General features: G+C 40.3%; 1 protein-coding gene across 2 annotated transcripts in view; it reads right to left on the bottom strand.

The window, feature by feature from the left end:
- RBBP8 (RB binding protein 8, endonuclease) overlaps window positions 1-17403 on the bottom strand; it is a 45294-nt gene extending 27891 nt beyond the window's left edge. Inside the window, exons 1-3 of one of the 2 annotated variants that reach the window (XM_069853959.1) lie at window positions 17254-17403; window positions 6971-7195; window positions 1796-1838 (exon numbers count right to left, since the gene is read on the bottom strand). In XM_069853959.1, the coding sequence (XP_069710060.1) occupies window positions 1796-1838; window positions 6971-7082 (155 nt within the window). In that variant the 5' untranslated portion in view covers window positions 7083-7195; window positions 17254-17403. Of the gene's footprint in view, window positions 1-1795; window positions 1839-6970; window positions 7196-10528; window positions 10772-17253 lie in introns of those variants that run through there. The other variant, XM_069853960.1, reaches the window with a different exon arrangement.
- Window positions 17404-17674: the final 271 nt, after the last annotated feature.

Here is a 17674-nt window from a genome sequence, read left to right as displayed (position 1 = left end):
TTGCTATTGGTTTGGTGAATTGCTCGGTAAATGCAAGGAAGCCTGATGGTACCAGAGTAAGATGGAGGCTGTTATGGAAGTCATTAAATCATCTTTCCTTTTGTGATCCTGTCCTCAAACTGTTCCTTCAGCTGTCACTGCTATCTTCTAGCAGCTCCTCTGCAGTCTTTAGTCCCCAGAAAGCACAAAGAAAACACTTACACCTGTTCATCAAGTATCAGTGATACCAAACAGACAAAAGACAAAATAATAGGCAATTATTTATAGCCTTCACAGATGAAATCCGTGCAAATGCAGTTGAAATGTGAGAAAACAACACTGTGCAGACTCAAAGTGCTACTGTGGCTTATCAAAGCCAGCAGGGTGGACAATATTTAACTGAAATAAACAAAACACAAGCTCAGAGTAGGTCTGAGTATAAATAAAACCCAAAAAGATATCTAGGGAAGGGAGGTATTACACAGCTGAAGGCAGTTTCTTTCATAAGCCTAGTGAAAAGAAACAACAGCAATGTTCCTGGGAGTGAAGCACAGTTAAAATGAAAGTAGTCAGCAAGTTAAGTATAGCCTTATGTATAAGTAAATCACATCAGAGAAGTCAGTATCATTTTAAGACACATTTTCATACTTCATGTTACTGGAAAAGGAAAGATGGATTCCACTAGAGGGAATTTACTTCTATGGAAAGATGCCTTTGTTTCCTCCTCAACAAATATAAGCATATTGAGGAGTTCTGACAGTAACTGTCAAAAATGCTAGAGAGGTGCTTGTTTTACTATTGTAAAAAAAAAAAAAAGCATATGGCACCTATTTTTTCTAGGCTAGGTAATGGTTATTTACTGCTTATACAATTTGAAAAGCGTAACTAAAAAAGAAGCAGCAAATAAAAAACCTAATAGAAATTAACAAGGAAGAAAACCAACTAAACAATGATAAAAATGTTAATTCTGAAAAAGCATAAACCATGCTTGAAAACACTGCGGTCACACTTTAAAACTAGTATTGTGTATCTGACTTCAGATGGTAATGCTGGGAAAGCAAATATGGAATTTTTTGGTCAATTTTAATAACAGCTTAATTTCTTTAGCAGTCAAAATTGGATAAAGAATCACATTAGCATATCTCTTATCATTTAATTAAACATGCATTTAGTCAGTAGAAGGAAAATAAAAGCTGATTTAATGCTATAAATACATATTGTGATTCTACTGTATATGTAAATCTTGCAATTCAGATTTTTTCCCGAACTTGCTTCTAATGAACAGAATAAAAATTAGTAGCAAATAATGATTGCAAAAGAAGTTGCATGTGTTGCAATATAAGAACTGAGTGAACATTAACAAGGTTAATGCCGGAATCTTTAGAGAATGACTGAAAGCCAAGTTAAGGCACAATACCTGATACTAAAGGCAACATGTAGGAAAAAAAAAATTAAAATGTTTTCTTGTTCTGTCATTAACTTTTTTCCACAGAATTGATCTCAATTTTAAAACATCTCCCTCATCATCTTTCATATTAGAAATGTCAGCATTTGATATGCATCCTAGAAATCCTGTAGATAAGAAAACCTTATCAGTCATTTGTTCAAGGAAGGCAAACCCAGCTTCCAGGTTACATACCCTATAGAGTTACATATACCATCAGATGACTTCAACTGAATTACTCAAGTGAGCAGTGTTTTATACATGTTTGAAGGAAAAATTCATGAAAACTCAATTAATCTTACAAGAATTATGGCCTGTTAATGGTATTCAGATTCTCCTTTAATAAATTAGATCATTAGGATGAGTACTTACAAGCATCTTTCTTTTTTCAGCTTAGATATTTTCAGCTGTAGGCCTGAAAATGGAAAGAAGAAAATACATGATATAGAAATCTGATTCAACCAAACAAGTGAAACAATAAATTAACTCTCTCTTTTCCAATGACACTTGCAAAAGAGAAAAAAAAAATGTCACTAATTTGGAGAGAAAAATACTTCATTTTGGACTTCGTGAGTATCTTCTACAGCATCTTGGAAACAAATACAGTTATTATGATCCCTAGGAAACCGAGACTTAAACACACAGATTCCTGCTTAAGCAGGTATAAAAGTACTTTTGCAGAAAACCCCCATGTGAACACCAAGCACTATTATATGTTGGCACAGTCAACGAAAATAAGTAGCATAAAATATGTTCTGTGTACATAGAGATATACAATACAACCCTGAAAATGCAGCATCCAACCACTGAACGGAAAAATGCATTACAATGTATATGCACAGAGGAAACATTAAAAATACATAATTAAAGGTTTTAAAGCACAGGACAATATGCTCTGCTGGAAGTACGCTACCAGACCCTTTAAGTCAAAGCTTCCTTAGAACCTCTTATGGTGGAGTGAGGAATGACGTTTCACCTGTAGCCCTTCTCCTACTGAGGCCCACACACTCCAAAACATACATTCTGTGCAGAAGTACAAAAGATTTACAAACTCAACTGATGCTGTTGGCAGGAGTGGCCAGCTGGCAGCCCAGGGCCTAGACTGCAGTCCAGCCAGTCTGCCTGCAAGGTTTTGGGTGCGTGTGTATATGCACAGGGGCAGGAAGATAAAGGTGGCTTAAGTGTGGCACAGCTTAGCAAGTGGGATGCAGTGCTATGGAAGTTAATGTGATACCACCCACTCACAAGTTGGCCATACTTACCCTAAGTAAATGGGCACAAATAATCAGACTCCAACGCTATAACATTTTTTAAAATACAAATCCAATAGGAATTTTTGTAAGACGTCAGAAAGCAGTGTAACACCTTTTTCTTAGCATCGTATTTTCTTCAAACTATGAAAAGCTGTGAGCATCTTCAAGCTGAACATAAGGTATCTTGTGAGAGTTCTTGCAAATGCATTAGTGATTTAGGATAACACGATAAACTTAGGAAACCAGAACACTTTTAAGAAAGCTTTTAACAATTTTTAATTTAAACCAAAACACATACCCAATACTACATTTATTACAGAAAATGCAGGTCAAGGCAGCTAATAGACCTCTTTTTTTCTCTCCCTTACCACAGCTCAAAGGGGAAAACTACCTGCTTGAGAAGGTTCACTCCTCAGGCCAGCCAGAGCCTCAGTAAACCCACACCACAGACTGCTACAAGATGCCAGTGAGACAATGAGATAAAAATGCAGAGAAACTACTTAAGAAAAAAATTCTTAGGAAATACAGCAAGATTTCTTTTATTCCTAAGTATTCAACACCTGTGAGATGTTATGTTCTATCATGCAGATCAGCATAGAAAGAGGGTTTATTTTTTTAAGTAGTTGCTATTCATCAAGTCAATTAGGCATCTGCAATTAGAACCCCTATAAAGCGTGCTTTAATGCTGCTCCACGCCCATCGGAAGGAATGAAGCTGTACAACAATGCATCTCCTGTATGAACAGGTAGTCTGTTCAGCAAGTATTTAGGATTGTAACATTGGCAACCTGAGCCACAAATTGGAGAGGCAGTGCTCAAAAGGCCCAGTACTGTGCTACAGGTAACACTATCTCCCCTCTCACCTGAATTCAGGAGGAACCAAACTAGTTACTTAAAGGTTGCATTTTTGCTCAATTCAAATGACTGCAATGAGAAAGCAGGAAACCAGTTTGTTACATTTATCCGAGAGCATTGAATTACTACATCACGTGTAATCTCTTCCTTTTGCTTTCCCAGAGCACTGTGAGGTTTTAAGCATAGTCATTTAAAGAGCTTTGCGTTTTCAGATTTCCTTATTTAATAATCCAGTGAGCACGTAAACTCATGTGAAACTACACTGCACATTCTTAATTTAATTTTACCTTTCACACAATACTTCTATGGAATAGACAAGCTGTAGACTACATAAATCTACATTACCTAAAAATTGCAAGTGCTTTAGTAAATGACACACTGTCCCCATTAAACTATCTTTAAACTATCATTAGGCAGATTAATTAAATCCACAACACTTTGTCTACTCAAGCTGCAAGTTTCCTATGTACCTATAATATTTTAATGAATGGCTATGATAATTCCTCTTCTGATGAATTTTCAAATGCATTAAATACACTTTCTTAAAATAGACAGTGACTGGGGAGACTGCAGAATCCTCATTGCTGAAGTTCTCTTGGAACAGGTTGGACAAGCTTCTGTCAGCAATAACACAGACATAATCCTACCTTAAGGGTATGAAGATGGACTAGATGACCTCCTAAGATCCCAACCATATGTTCTATGATTATTTACCTTTGAGGAGCTTCCAACCATTTCCTTCCCCACAGCAATCTATCAATGAGATTCCTTTCCTCATAATTTTCTTTTCATCTACGACTACACTTTTTCCCCTATTGTGATCTTGTGCTTTTCAGAGGCAAGGAATAACTGAAAAAAAAACCAGGCTATTTCTTGTACACAGAACTCTCCTCACACTTCTGCACTGAAATAAAATTATTTTTTAGTAGAGAGCTTTAGACTCAAATTCATCCTCTGGAACCACGTTGATAAGGCCCACACACAGCAAGTATCCATATAATTATTTTGAGCTAGGTGCAAGCATTAACACCTGCAAAATTTTGTCACTTTGTAAAAAAAATTATTAAATTACTTTCTAATTTCTAAGTGCTATGCAACTATCCTACACATTCTACAGGTAGGAAATAAAGGTAAATACAGTTTGAATGACCATTATCCTGAGCTACTGAGCACTTCAGAATTCCATGAAAAGTTAACTGACATTTACCATGCCCAAAATCTTTGGAAACTTGGTTGTAGGAGTCCTACCCATTGACACATAATAAATCTGAGAGAAAACAATAGCTGTTTTGCTTGAAGAGGGGCAAGATTTGGAATTTTTTGCAAGTGATCAGTTTAAAAGAATAAGCAGCTTGGTTTGTTTAGCTAACATGGTGGAAAAATACACTCTTTACAACACAGTAACATAAAAATACAATAAAATCCACTGCAAGCTGAGTTTGAAGTATCTCTAGTCTATATTCTATAGACAGGTAAATATTGTAACTTGTATAACATGCCTGATCATTTCAAGCTTATGTGCCATAAATCCTACTTTTCATGGATTTGTAACAAAAATTCCAGTATTCAATACATTGTGCGCTGTACACGCAAAAAGCTTTTTCTCAACTACTAACTTTCCCTTAATCCACCTTCCACCATCTTTAAAATAATTTTTTGCTGACATTCAGATTGGAAACTGATGAGTCAATTTTAATTCTTATTTATAGACCTGAGAAACAAGCAAAGTCCAGGCAAGCCTGTGTTTGATGTTTCTAAAATATCTTCCAGTACCATTTTCTATAAGAGGATCCCCACCTTTTGAAAAAATTAACCATCCTTCAGGCATGTCTTTGATGTTATCATTGAAGACCTAATTTTACCTAACACGGTGCGGGACATACTGACAAAGGGCTAGGCATGAAAAAGACTGCCTAGTGGCAAAATTATCTGGCCCCACCCAGCATGCATTCTAAAGAGCATCTTCACTTGCATAAAGAAAACCAAAACTTTAAAAATCACGTGCTGCACATCCCAAGAAACTAGAGAAGGGGTCACTTAACATTACCCTCTGCATTACAGCTTTTTGTTTGTTCGGTTTTCGTTGTTCAGACATGCCATAGATTGCCAGATCCCATTCTGTCAGTACTTCTGCATTTATCTGCAGTTGACATTACACCCACTCAGAAAAGAACCATCAAGATTAAAAAAAAAAAAAATAGAAAAAAAAGAAAAAAACAGAAAATATAAATAGGGGTGTGTGCTTTTTTTTTTTATTTGGGACACAATATAAAATTTTATTTCACATGGTTAAATACACTTTTTTAATGTAAAAGACACTACTAACCTGGTACATCTTTCCTTTCTGTTACCCAGCTGATGAAAGGTTTTTTTAGTTGGCTGGTGTCTTTTTTAAATTACTAACATAGTATGAAGGCAAATTGTTGAGCCAAGACTTTCAGTAGGAGGTATGAACCATCCATACATTATAAAACAATCCCGCAACAGTTCTTGAAATCAAGAAGTGGTGATATAACTGGGCCTAAACAGACAGACCAGGAATTGTTTTGAGGCTAGTGAAAATAACCAAAGACACTGGAATGGTCTGGCTACAAAGATCCACTTGCATTATTAAAGCTCTTAATTCACAAAAACTCACCTGCTTTGATTCCACCCTAATATACAAACTATTTCATGCATAAGGATATGCTGGTTGGATTCCATCCAAAAGAACGGAACGTGTGACTTAAGATGAACAGAAGAGAACCTTAAACTTTTTATGAAGTATTTTTAGCAAAACATTTTACGAATACTATTTGTAAAACAATATTATAATAAGAATATAAATTCACAACAATTCATCTTTGAGTGTTCTTCATTTCCTGCACTACTGAAGAATGAACAGACACGACAGTAAAACTGATATCACAGTTCACCAAATACAATATAAGAATAAGCAACTCTTATAAATTTTGTTGAGAAAACTTGGAACACTGGAAAACTAAAATCTTTTTCTGTAATATTAATCATGGTATTTTGCAGAACTGAGGGGAAATAAACAGTGCAAACCATTTTAACATATCTGAAGTGACTAAACTCAAAGGAAAAAAAAAGGAAAAAGAGAAAATCCATTGCTAAACTTGATTTGGGAACTTTGAATCATAATCCTTTAAAGGTAAAGTAACACATTTCCTAAGCAAACACACATCCCATGTAACATTGAGCTACTTTTTCTTCACTGACCTAGCAAATCATTTATACTTGTTGATAGTTTAAATCTAATCCTGTTAATCCAGGCTTAGGCAGCCAATTTGTACAGATCATTCGTAATCATCCAGTCCAACTTTCCACATAACATACTACAAATCTCTTTAGTTTCATTCAGATGGAGTTGTGCTCCAGTTCAAAGTTTTCCTGGGGCAACAGCCAGCCTTCTGTGAACCCAAACTGTAACAATTTACCTTGTACTTCTTTATCATGACATTCTTTCAGTTTGGACCACAATTCCTTGAAGAAATCTCCCGTAGGTTCTGCAGAACTAGGGCTCCCACAGCTTCCTCCAGATGCATTCATCTTGCCTTTTTTCTGCTCCCAACTTCTTTGACTTTATTTGCAGAACCGGCTCACTTTCACACTTTAAGTTTTAAATTACATAGTTATGAAGCTGTTTCTGAAGACAGGTGTGCCTGTAATGACAGATTGACAACACTTAGGTTTGCATTCATCAGAGTATAACTTGCAGCCACGGATGAAATACGACACTTGACGCCTACCCTTGTCAAGTTGTACATAGTCAATACTGACAGTCACCCTTACAGTGTGGAAGATGCTAAGTATTTTGCAACAAGAAATTAGAAACTAACAGATTTTTTTGTCCCCTAGAAACAGCTATCAACTTAAAATGAGATTAAGATGCTTAGGACTCTTTATTCTTTTCCCACATTAAGCTACAGTTAAACAGAACTCCTGTTTTCCAAAAGCAACCCATGCTTCCAAAATATTGCTGTCAGCAATACAAAAACCAAGTTTTATCAAGGATGTATTTGTGTACATATAACCTTTACATAAACATGGATCCAAATGGCATCCTTCTGCAGAGAAAAGTTCACATCCCCTTGAAGCATTTGTGACTCTACATTTAAGTTATTCCCACTCCCTGATGAAATGGAAACAGGGGAGTAATCTCAAAATTCATGAATTGCCAAAACATTAGCATTTGAGGAGAACTATCACAGTCAGACAGCTCCGTCTTAAAAAAGCAGACTGCCTACACAACTCGGAACAATCTTACCCACAATTCTTATTTGTTTTGAAGGGTTTTCTTCACACAGGTAAACTAGAGGGGATGTATGGCACTCAGATCTGGAGCTGAGCCAAGGTACGATTCAAATCTATTGGCACTGGGTGTCCAATATTGAAATATTCACATAACCTCTCTGCTCTTCAGTTCCTTGTGCGTAAAAGTGGACATTACAAGTTTTCACCATTTTTATGTGGTCAATTTTAGACAAACACATTTGAATAGGTGGACATAACAGTCTCTGTAATATAAATCACAATTTTTAAAAGAACAACCTACCCAAACTAAGGTATTTTGTCCTATACCTAACGTAGCAGCCATGGCAAGCAAACTATGATGCTCATATAGCCAAATAAAAGGAGCAACTGGCTCTCAAATTTTTGAGGCACAATTTAAAGTCGCACTTCAAACGAGATAAGGTCTACAATTAGTTAAGAAGCTGAATTTCAAATCTTAAGAACTTTCAAGCAACTTAGAACACTTGAACACAGCTGTTGGTTTAGCAGCTCCCCTAGACTCACCACAATAAAACGTTAAGTCCAGTGGTCAGGGATCTACTGTAGGGCCTGGGGCCCTTGGTTCCAATCTCCCTTCTCATATCACTATGCACAGTCTTAAGCAAGTCACTTCTCTTTCAGTCTGGCTGTCTTTAAAATGGAATAAAGACAATGGGATAAATGGAACAAAGCATTATTTTTGACAATGCAAGAACACTTCAACTGTATGTTTTCTGTAGCATAAGGATACTTAAACACTAAGTAAGTAATGGAGCTGACAGAACTGTCAGTAGCCATTAGATAGCTCCACATTTGCTTTACCATGTTCTGTCTGTAGAAAATTCAGTGTCCTTTTCAGTACTTTGATTCAAAGTAGCTAACGTTCTTATACAAAAAGAGGTCCTTAATAGAAAATAAAATCACCTATTGAAACTAGCAGTGCCCAAAACCCTTCAGTGGAAGTTGAATATTAATCTGCTTGCATCTTTGTAGCTGAAGGACTCCACTCCACGTGCAGTCACATTAAGCCATCTTACAATGCTTCTTTGTGGAATCAATTCCTTAGTGACACTAGGAATGTCTTTTTAACTCCTATTTTTCTACCTTCAAGCAGAGATATCTCAGAAGTCATCTCTTTCTCTTTTCTTGTCACACGCTGTGGCAGTGAAGTCAACAAACTTGTTCTCACTTACTGTCTCAGATTTGAGTATGTCAGATGAATAATTTTCAAGAAAAGGGTTTCTGACTCAAGAATTAGTAAAGGCTGTCCTTCGTAGTTTTGGTTCTTTTTTATTCCCACAAAGATGACTTTTACGAAAAAAATTTACAAAACTTGCTCAGAATTCCTGAAAACTATTAGTACATCAATTGAATATAAATAGGGAAAAAGAGCAGCAAGTTTTCTCAAGCTTCACCTGCTTCAAGATCACAAAATGATACATTGCTTTCTATAGACGTTCAATCTGTCTTCAAATAGAGAGTCCCTGGCAGGTCTGGGCATTTGCACAGGTGTGAAAGACCTTTGGCGATACCCATTTCTGAACTGATTCTCTAGTCCTAAAAAAGGGCTTTCCTGTACTTAGAAAAAAAACAAAACCAAAACCAAATGCCTGAGTTGGATGTACTGACCCTCACAGGCAGGGAGAGAACTGGCAGGTGCCTGATGGGGGAAGGAAGCACAATGCCAGCCTCTCTCCAGAATGCCCTGCTGCTGGGCCCAAGCAGGGAGCTGGGCTGCTCTCAGATGGGGCTTTGCTCCTGTCCTCCAGACTAACCCTTTCACAGAAAACCAGAAACATTTCTAGCTCCCTCAGGCACTCCAAGACTTTGTGCGGCTTTCTGAGCCATTGCTCCCCTACACGTGGCTCCATCAGCAATGGCAGCTGGCACCAATAACAGCACTGGAGCTGCTTATCCATATTCATGTTGAGGCTCTGGAGTGGCCCCAGAGAAGAGAAATGAAGCTGGTGAGGGGGCTGGAGAACAAGCATTATGAGGAGTGGCTGAGAGAGCTGGGGTTGTTTAGCCAGGAGGAGGTTGGGGGGAGACCCTATTGCTCTCTACAACTACCTGAAAGGAGGTTGTGGAGAGGAGGCTTTTCACAGAAAGGGTCACTGGGCACTGGAACAGGCTGCCCAGGGAGGTGGTTGAGTCACCTTCCCTGGAGATGCTTAAAGGATGGGTAGATGAGGTGCTGAGGGGCATGGTTTAGTGACTGATAGGAATGGTTGGACTCCATGATCTGGTCGGTCTTTTCCAACCTGGTGATTCTATGATTCTGTACATCAGTGGCAGGAACACACCACCTGTCTCGGATTCAGCAGAGCACAAAGCCTCCTCAGCCCCTGGCCCCACCAAAAAGCCTTAGCCCTAGCTGCACAAAATCACAGAACGGGTTGGGTTGGAAGGGACCTTAAAGATCAGCCAGTTCCAGACCAGGTTGGATGGAAACACCTCCAGCACTGGGGCATCCACAGCTTCCCTGGCCCACCTGTGCCAGCACCACCCTCAGCGTGAAGAATTTCTTCTTAATGTCTAATGTAAATATTCCCCCCCTCCAATTTAAAGCCGCTCCCCCACGTCCTATCGCTCCCTGCCCCTCCCCAGCTTCCCTGCGGCCCCTTCAGGTACCGGGAGGCCGCTCCGAGGTCTCCCCGGAGCCTCCCCTTGCCCAGCTCTCCAGCCTCCTCCCTATCCCTTCGCAAAACAAGCGGGACACTCACTGGGAAGACACGCCGGGATGCTCGCAGAAATCCTGCCATGCCCGAGCGTTTGCCGGGCGGGAGACGCAGGAACCCGCGGCCCAGCGGGACGGCGCGGGGGCGGGCATGGACCACGCGCCCCTCCGCCCCAGCGAGGGGGACCGGAGCCTCCGAAACGGGGCAAGGGAGCGGGGTCGTCACGGCCGAGCCCTGTCCTACCACAGCGGGGGAGCCGAGCCAGCGTTTGCAGCTCCCGGTCGGCGGGGGAAGGAGGACGGACGAAGGGACGGAGCGGAGCGAGCGGCGCCGGCCCCGCGGGGCCCGGGGGAGCGCGCGCCTCGGGGCGGGGTCAGCGCGCGCCGCTTCCTGGTTGGCTGCCGGCGGCCGCGCGCCAAACCGCGGGAAAAGAGAAAGGGGAAGGGGGCGGGGCGGGGCCCCCCGCGGGTCTCGCGAGGCGCTGCGGGAGGAAGGGGGTGCAGGGTGCTGTGCCGTCTCCTCGTATGGCCGTGGGGAGGGATGTGTCCCAGTCCGGCCCTCCTCGGCCTCTCTCTGGGAAGGCGTTTGGGGTTTCAGGTCCCTTCCAAGCCAAACAGGTTGCCCAGGGAAGCTGTGTTCCCATCCAGCCTGGCCTTGTCCTTGGGCAGCCTGGTCTGGTGGGAGGTGTCCCTGCCCATGGAAAGGGGCTTGGAACTGGATGATCTTTAAGGTCCCTTCCAACCCAAGCTATTCTATGGTTCTAACCCAAATCGTTCTATGACTCTATGACTTTGACAGGGAGCAGCCTGGGGAGTTATAGAATCATAGAATCACTAGGTTGGAAAGGAGCGCTTCAATCATCAAGTCCAACCATTCCTGTCTGCCACTAAACCATTTAAACGCCTCCAGGGATGGTGACTCAGCCACCTCCCTGGGCAGCCTGTTCCAGTTCCCGATGACCCTTTCTGATGTCCAGCCTGAACCTCCCCTGGCGGAGCTAGAGGCCATTGCCCCTTGACCTGCCACTTGGGAGAAGAGGCCAGGTCCCTCCTCTCTACAGCCTGAATGAGAGTGCCCTGAGTTGGAAGGGACCCAAAGTGATCATTGCATCCAATTCCTGTCCCTGCACAGGACGACTGCAACATTTACCCCATGTGTCTGAGGGCATTGTTGAAATGCTTCTTGAATATTGTCAGGATTGGGGCCATGACTGCTGCCCTGGGGAGCTGTTACAGTGCTCTGCCACCCTCTGGGTGAAGAACCTCTTCCTAATGTTCAACCTAAACCTCTGGCATAGTGAGCAAGGCCCTGGCAGCTGCTGCGATGAGGCAGGCATAGGATAATAGAACAGATTCATAGAACGGTTTGAGTTGGAAGGGACCTTAAAGCCCATCCCGTTCCCCACTGCCATGGGCAGGGACACCTCCGACCAGACCGGGCTGCTCAAAGCCCCATCCAATCTGGCCTTGAACACCTGCAGGGATGGGGCATCCAACAACTTCTGTGGGCAGCCTGTGCCAGTGCCTCACCACCCTCCCAGAAGAACATTCTTCCTATTATCTAAATTTCCCCTTTTTCAGCCTAAACCTCTTCCGCTTTGTTCTTTCCCTGCACTCCTTGATAAAGAGCCCCTCCCCATCTTTCCTGTAGACTCTCTTTAGGTACTAGAAAGCTGCTAATAAGGTCTCCCTGGAGCCTTCTCTTCTCTAGGTATAAAGCATGGAAAAGCAAGGGTGTGTGTGAGAGCCTGCATTAAATCAGATGCTGGCCACACAGGGGTGCCTACCTGAAAGAAGGTCTTGCTGGTTTAGTCATAAAGAGGCTCTTCAGTACCCCTGTGGCCGAATTGGCCTCGCAGGTATTCAGGCTACGCTGCCAAATCTGACTTTTCCACAGGATTTGTAGTCTACTGGCTGCTGGGGTTTACACATAGAGATTAAAATGTATTTGCAATGTTTCTCCCCCTGCTCCCTTCTTGATCTTAACAGGGGGTTGTCTTTTTAGCACATGGCAGAACAGCCTAGAGTATATTAATATTTTATATGAATATGAAAATCTAAAACCTGTAGGCTTATATAATTAGCATGGCATAAGGTAGCTGAACTTCGGGGTCACTTTGAGACTTTTACCAACTTTTATTTTTTTTCCCAAGTTGTAGATCAATGTCCTTTCATTCACTGGGACCAACCTTGCTACCCGCCATGAGATAACCTCCTTGATTTTTAGTCTTTTTAGTAATTCTTTAGTCTTTTTAGTAGTTATTTTTCATAATGAAATAGGAACAAAATACAACTTTTTGCTATTACTATCCTGCCTTCACATGACTCCAGTGGACCATTTTGGCATGTCTGAGAACAGTTGCAAAGACAGATGAATGGCAAGATTAGAGGACACAGTGGTGATCAGTTCACAAGGGCCAGGGCTGAAAACACAGACTTTCTAGATTACTATTAGCAATATGAAAAACGTTGTGTTCTGTTATTTAATAATAGTTAGTAGCTGTTCCATTGTACTTTTGTTCCATTACTTAGATCACTTGAGTCTCTGAGAAGTATTGTGAATATGGAACTACAGAGTAAGTAGAAGTGGATCTGAAATCTGATTTCAACATTTTTGAAGTATTTTGGTATACTGTCAGATAGGAAGCCAAGCTGAAGTGTGATTAAGCAGGCTTTAAATCCCTGGTTCATCATTGTTGAAAATAATTTTGTTTTCCTGACAAATATGTACCTTGAATCCTGAGGTGTTTTGAAGAATCTTTTAGTTAACTTTTCTGCTCATTCGTAGCCACTTTAACCACGTATTTTTCAAACAAAATAAAATAAATTCAGTGTTCAGTATCTCAGCAGCAGATTAGTTACATTGCAAGTTTGATCCATTATCATATCAGTACCCCTATGGTAGAACTAAAATTAGCTACATCCTATGGAGGAAATGGTCATAATAGGTTGTGATAGGCACTCAAGTCTTCTTAAATAATGTTTGTTGGCAGCTTTTTAATTCTCCTTTTGAAAATTCTGTAATCTATATGTTTGTGGAGTAGGAAAGTTATCATTTCCCCAGTTAAGAGAAACAGATGTCTTAAGTATATGCACAGATCTGATAAGTGGCAATAAAACTGCTCTTTTGCTGGTTGTTCAGGTATTTTACCATAGGTTGGACTTTTCTTTGTATTTATAGGAAGCACCCTGGGAATGAATGATGCCATCCATGCTATTTTCCAGCAAACTGTGTGAGCAGTTTATTCTCATTCTCTGTCATGTTGAACCCTACAGCAATATGAATCCATTGGCTTCCACGGTGTTATTCTTATCTACTCAACAATAAGTGACAATGGATTAAGACCAGCAGTTGAACTTCATCGCTCTTCCAGATTGATTTGATTTTATGTATTCCATAATCACATACTTGGCCACTAATTACTGAATAGGTCCCTGGCTTGTTAAGCATACCAGAAAACTACTGAAGAGTCTGATGTTCCATGTTCAGTTATATTGGATGTCTCAAGCTGACTAGTCTAACTGGAACAGCATCTCATTCATCTCCTAAGAGTAAACACACTCACCTAGACAATAAAACTGTGGGAAAAACACTTCACCATTGTTGCGCTTGAACAGATACGAAACTTTCTATGGTATGGCTCATGTCCAGATTTATAAGTAACCCATAATATGGCACATTAAGTGACAGAATACTTATCCATGAGCAACTCTTCAAAAAAAAATCTATTTTAATTCTAGCCCATCTTAGTCCTGGCTGGTCTGAAATGTTTAATCTTAGCAATCGTACGTGAAGCTGTTGATTTTCACTCATGCTTTGTTGGTAACACCTTCCTTCTTGATGACTATTGATGAATATTGCAGTGTTGTAGCACAGATAAAATAAAAAAATAGCTTTAAGTCTTCCTCACCCCTTTTTTGGGAGGTAATACAGAGGCTGCATCATTGTTTCTAACTACTCAGGTTGCAGGAGGTGACTTATGTATACAGGACAGGGTTAAAAGTGGTTAGCAGGAAGCTTACGTTTTTCTACTTCTGTTACATCAAGTCAGATGTAAAGATTAAAACCAACTTTGAATTACACCGCGAAAGTCCAGTTTAAGTATCTGATTTGCTTTAAACACAATGGTAAATATATCACTTTTCCTGTATGTATAAATATATATACACACATATATATATATAAAATAGTGAAGTTCTTGTTAATTCACATGAGGTTTGGTAAATTCCGCACATACATACATGCCTGGCCAGCATGCTTACAACCTCCTTGACTTACAGGTCTGCACTGAAGGATAAATATATTGTTTAGCTCTCTGGTCATGTTCACTTAATGAACTTTATGTTGCAGTTACCAATAAGGACATCAAAGGAGCCCAACTTCAGATGCAGCAAATAAGAGCATACGACCTAGTTCAGCTGCTACCTAAATGGGATTTGAACTGGGAGTCTAGAAACTGGCAGTACTCTGAAGGGTATGATATGTTACAGCTGGGAGGGTCCACAGGGCACACTACTGATGTCTGGCACAAATGGTTGCTTTCTGTGGAAAAATAGGGAGGAGCCACTCCATCACCCCCACTAGCTGAATTTGATTCTTCTCAAGCTGTTTGCGTAGCCGCTTTTGAAATTGAGCCAAGATCAAATTCCCTGATGCCAGTAGCATTGTTCACTTTAAGAAACCCTCGTCTTTGAAGTGTTTTCGCTGCTCCTCGTCTGTAGTCAAAACCAGCCAGGATTTATTCAACTGGAACTCTCAGGTCTCTTAGAGAGCTTTGATGGAATAAGAAAACCCGCAACCTGAGGGATGCTGTTGCAGGACTGCAGTGTACTGTTCCTGGTCCCCAGACTCTAAGAAGCAGTACCTATTTGTGTTACCTGTATGTGAAAATATTTTGCTCCTACTCATGTTTCTCAGGTTAGCATGAATAGTTTGAATAGTTATGCATATTTATGTCAGCCTTGGAAGGTTGTTTCAGGCTTGGAAGGCTGAAGTAAAAGTTTACAGGCGTGTGTACAAAATCATGCCACCTATCTTTTGCTATAGTGAATGACAAGAATTCAGGACAGGAAAACAAGCAAAAGAGAAATACGTATAGGAAATAATGATTTACTTACATTTTTGAGGGAAAAAAATCCCAAACAGTGGTTCCTGCCCTTCCTGCCTCTTAAAAAAAAGGAAAACTCAAATAAAACAGAACACATAAACTGGAGAGAGGATGGCAAGCAGTATTTTGAAAACCTGATTTATTTGGTTTGAATTTTAAGAATGTGCTGTGTTAAAATCCTGTAGCTGTAGAAATCCAAGCTCTCTTGTAGCGTTACAGGCTCTACAGAGTCCCTGTGCAAACCAAACAGTTCAGCCAGCTATAAATTTTTCTTTTGAAAATAGTGTATTCCTTAGCGAGTTTTCCTTTCCTGTTTGATAGCACAATCAACAGAGATGATAAAAATTAAACATTTTTTCCTGATGAATATTTTAGCTTCTGTGAGTACAAAACTTTCCCTATGTTCTCTGCCATTTTCCCACATTTTGAAGAAAAAGTTTTACACAGATACGGTGCTGCTAATGAGAAGGTCATTTCAATCTGCTGTTCATTGAGATTTTCAGCTGCTCAGGAGGCCTTTTTATGGGCACTCTACAAAAGAATGATAATGTTCATTTTTGCATCAACCTTGGAAATAGCTGGCAATAAAGAACTTCATAATTGAAGCTTCCTGTTGTGTGACTACTATAAAGCCTTGCATAATCCTGTGTAAATATCTTGTATATAGTGGATTATGCCCACTGGGGACTCTTGATTGATTTTTTTTTTTTTACATCATGAAAGAGAACAGTAGTTTTTTCACTTGAATACAGGTAAAATTAAGATTTCCAGGGAGATGGAAGTAGCTATGTGAAGGCTGTAAAAAATGTAGTTACACAGATGTCGAGAAGATTCACATTTACTTAAGTTAAAGAGTTATTTTGTCCTAACAGGCATGACAAAACCTGTCTTCATTCCTTTCTGTTCAGCTCAGCAAGTACTTCAGTGCTCCAGTAGTTAATCAGTTACCAGATTCTGCAGCTTTTGTTTTCACACTGTTTAATTTTTCTTATTTGACACAGAACCTGTGAATGGATTCAGTTGCAGGTATAGGTACAACTTTCAGGTCTGCTTACTCTTTATGATTATGACTACTTTTTATTACCATGCCACTCCGTTACTCATTCTAAACTGGAAAATTTCTAAGAAGTATATAGAAAGAAAGGAGTAAGAATGACAAGTACATTTCCTATCTTACCATGAAACCAATTCTGAACATGTAAATCTAGGTTTAATTAACTCACTCTATAAAATTGAGTGATTAAAAAAGTTAGTCTGGCAAGAATTAGTAACCACACATCTTACTGTAATGGCACTATGCCTTGTCACAACAATGCTTTTATGAGATGGGGATTATAAAAACATTGTATAAAAGAGAAGACCAATAGGCAGTAATAAAATTACCTACTCAAAACACCAAGTCGTTGGCAGCGGAGTTTCTGTCTCTCTCTCCTGTGCTTAGTTCATTGAACTGCCTCTCCAGTAAATACTCTTGCAGACAGAGTTGAGCTGCACACAGAGGGTCAAAAAGCTGCACTCACAAAAATCCTGTCAATATGTGCCATGCAGACTGGCAGTACTTAGACACGTTAAGGAGATAGCCATTACACCACTTCAAGCACAAGAGAATTTTTTTCTTAAGGTTATCTTAAATTAATTTTAAAGAAAGACTTTCAAAACTCACCCTTCTGTTTGAATTGTGAAAAGTTCTGTTCTTGATCGGGGTGATAAATATTTACTATTGACTTCCCTCCAGCTATAAACCTCAAGTGTAAGTAAGATGAGGAAGCCACTGTGGACCACACTAGAGAATGCCGAGAGGAGATCTGCTGCACCTAAGATATATACAATGTGCAATGGATAACCTAATATGCCTTTCATTTAACTGGCTGGGCAGGTTTCTGCATTCTGGAGAGCATGGAATCATACCAGAATTTGTTGGCATAACAGGCCTGTCAGACCGGTTCCTGGGGCGCCCAGGAACCTGCCCAACCAGTCTGCATCAAAGGACGGCCCAACATGCTGCAGCTCAGCTCAGCTCGGAGGCTTCATACACGGTGAATTATTCACGCCTCTGTCAACTCCCAACATACTACTCAGAGAGA

The sequence above is a fragment of the Phaenicophaeus curvirostris genome, chromosome 3 (assembly GCF_032191515.1).
Source record: "Phaenicophaeus curvirostris isolate KB17595 chromosome 3, BPBGC_Pcur_1.0, whole genome shotgun sequence".
Lineage (NCBI taxonomy): Eukaryota > Metazoa > Chordata > Aves > Cuculiformes > Cuculidae > Phaenicophaeus > Phaenicophaeus curvirostris.
This window is presented reverse-complemented; position numbering and strand designations above follow the sequence as displayed.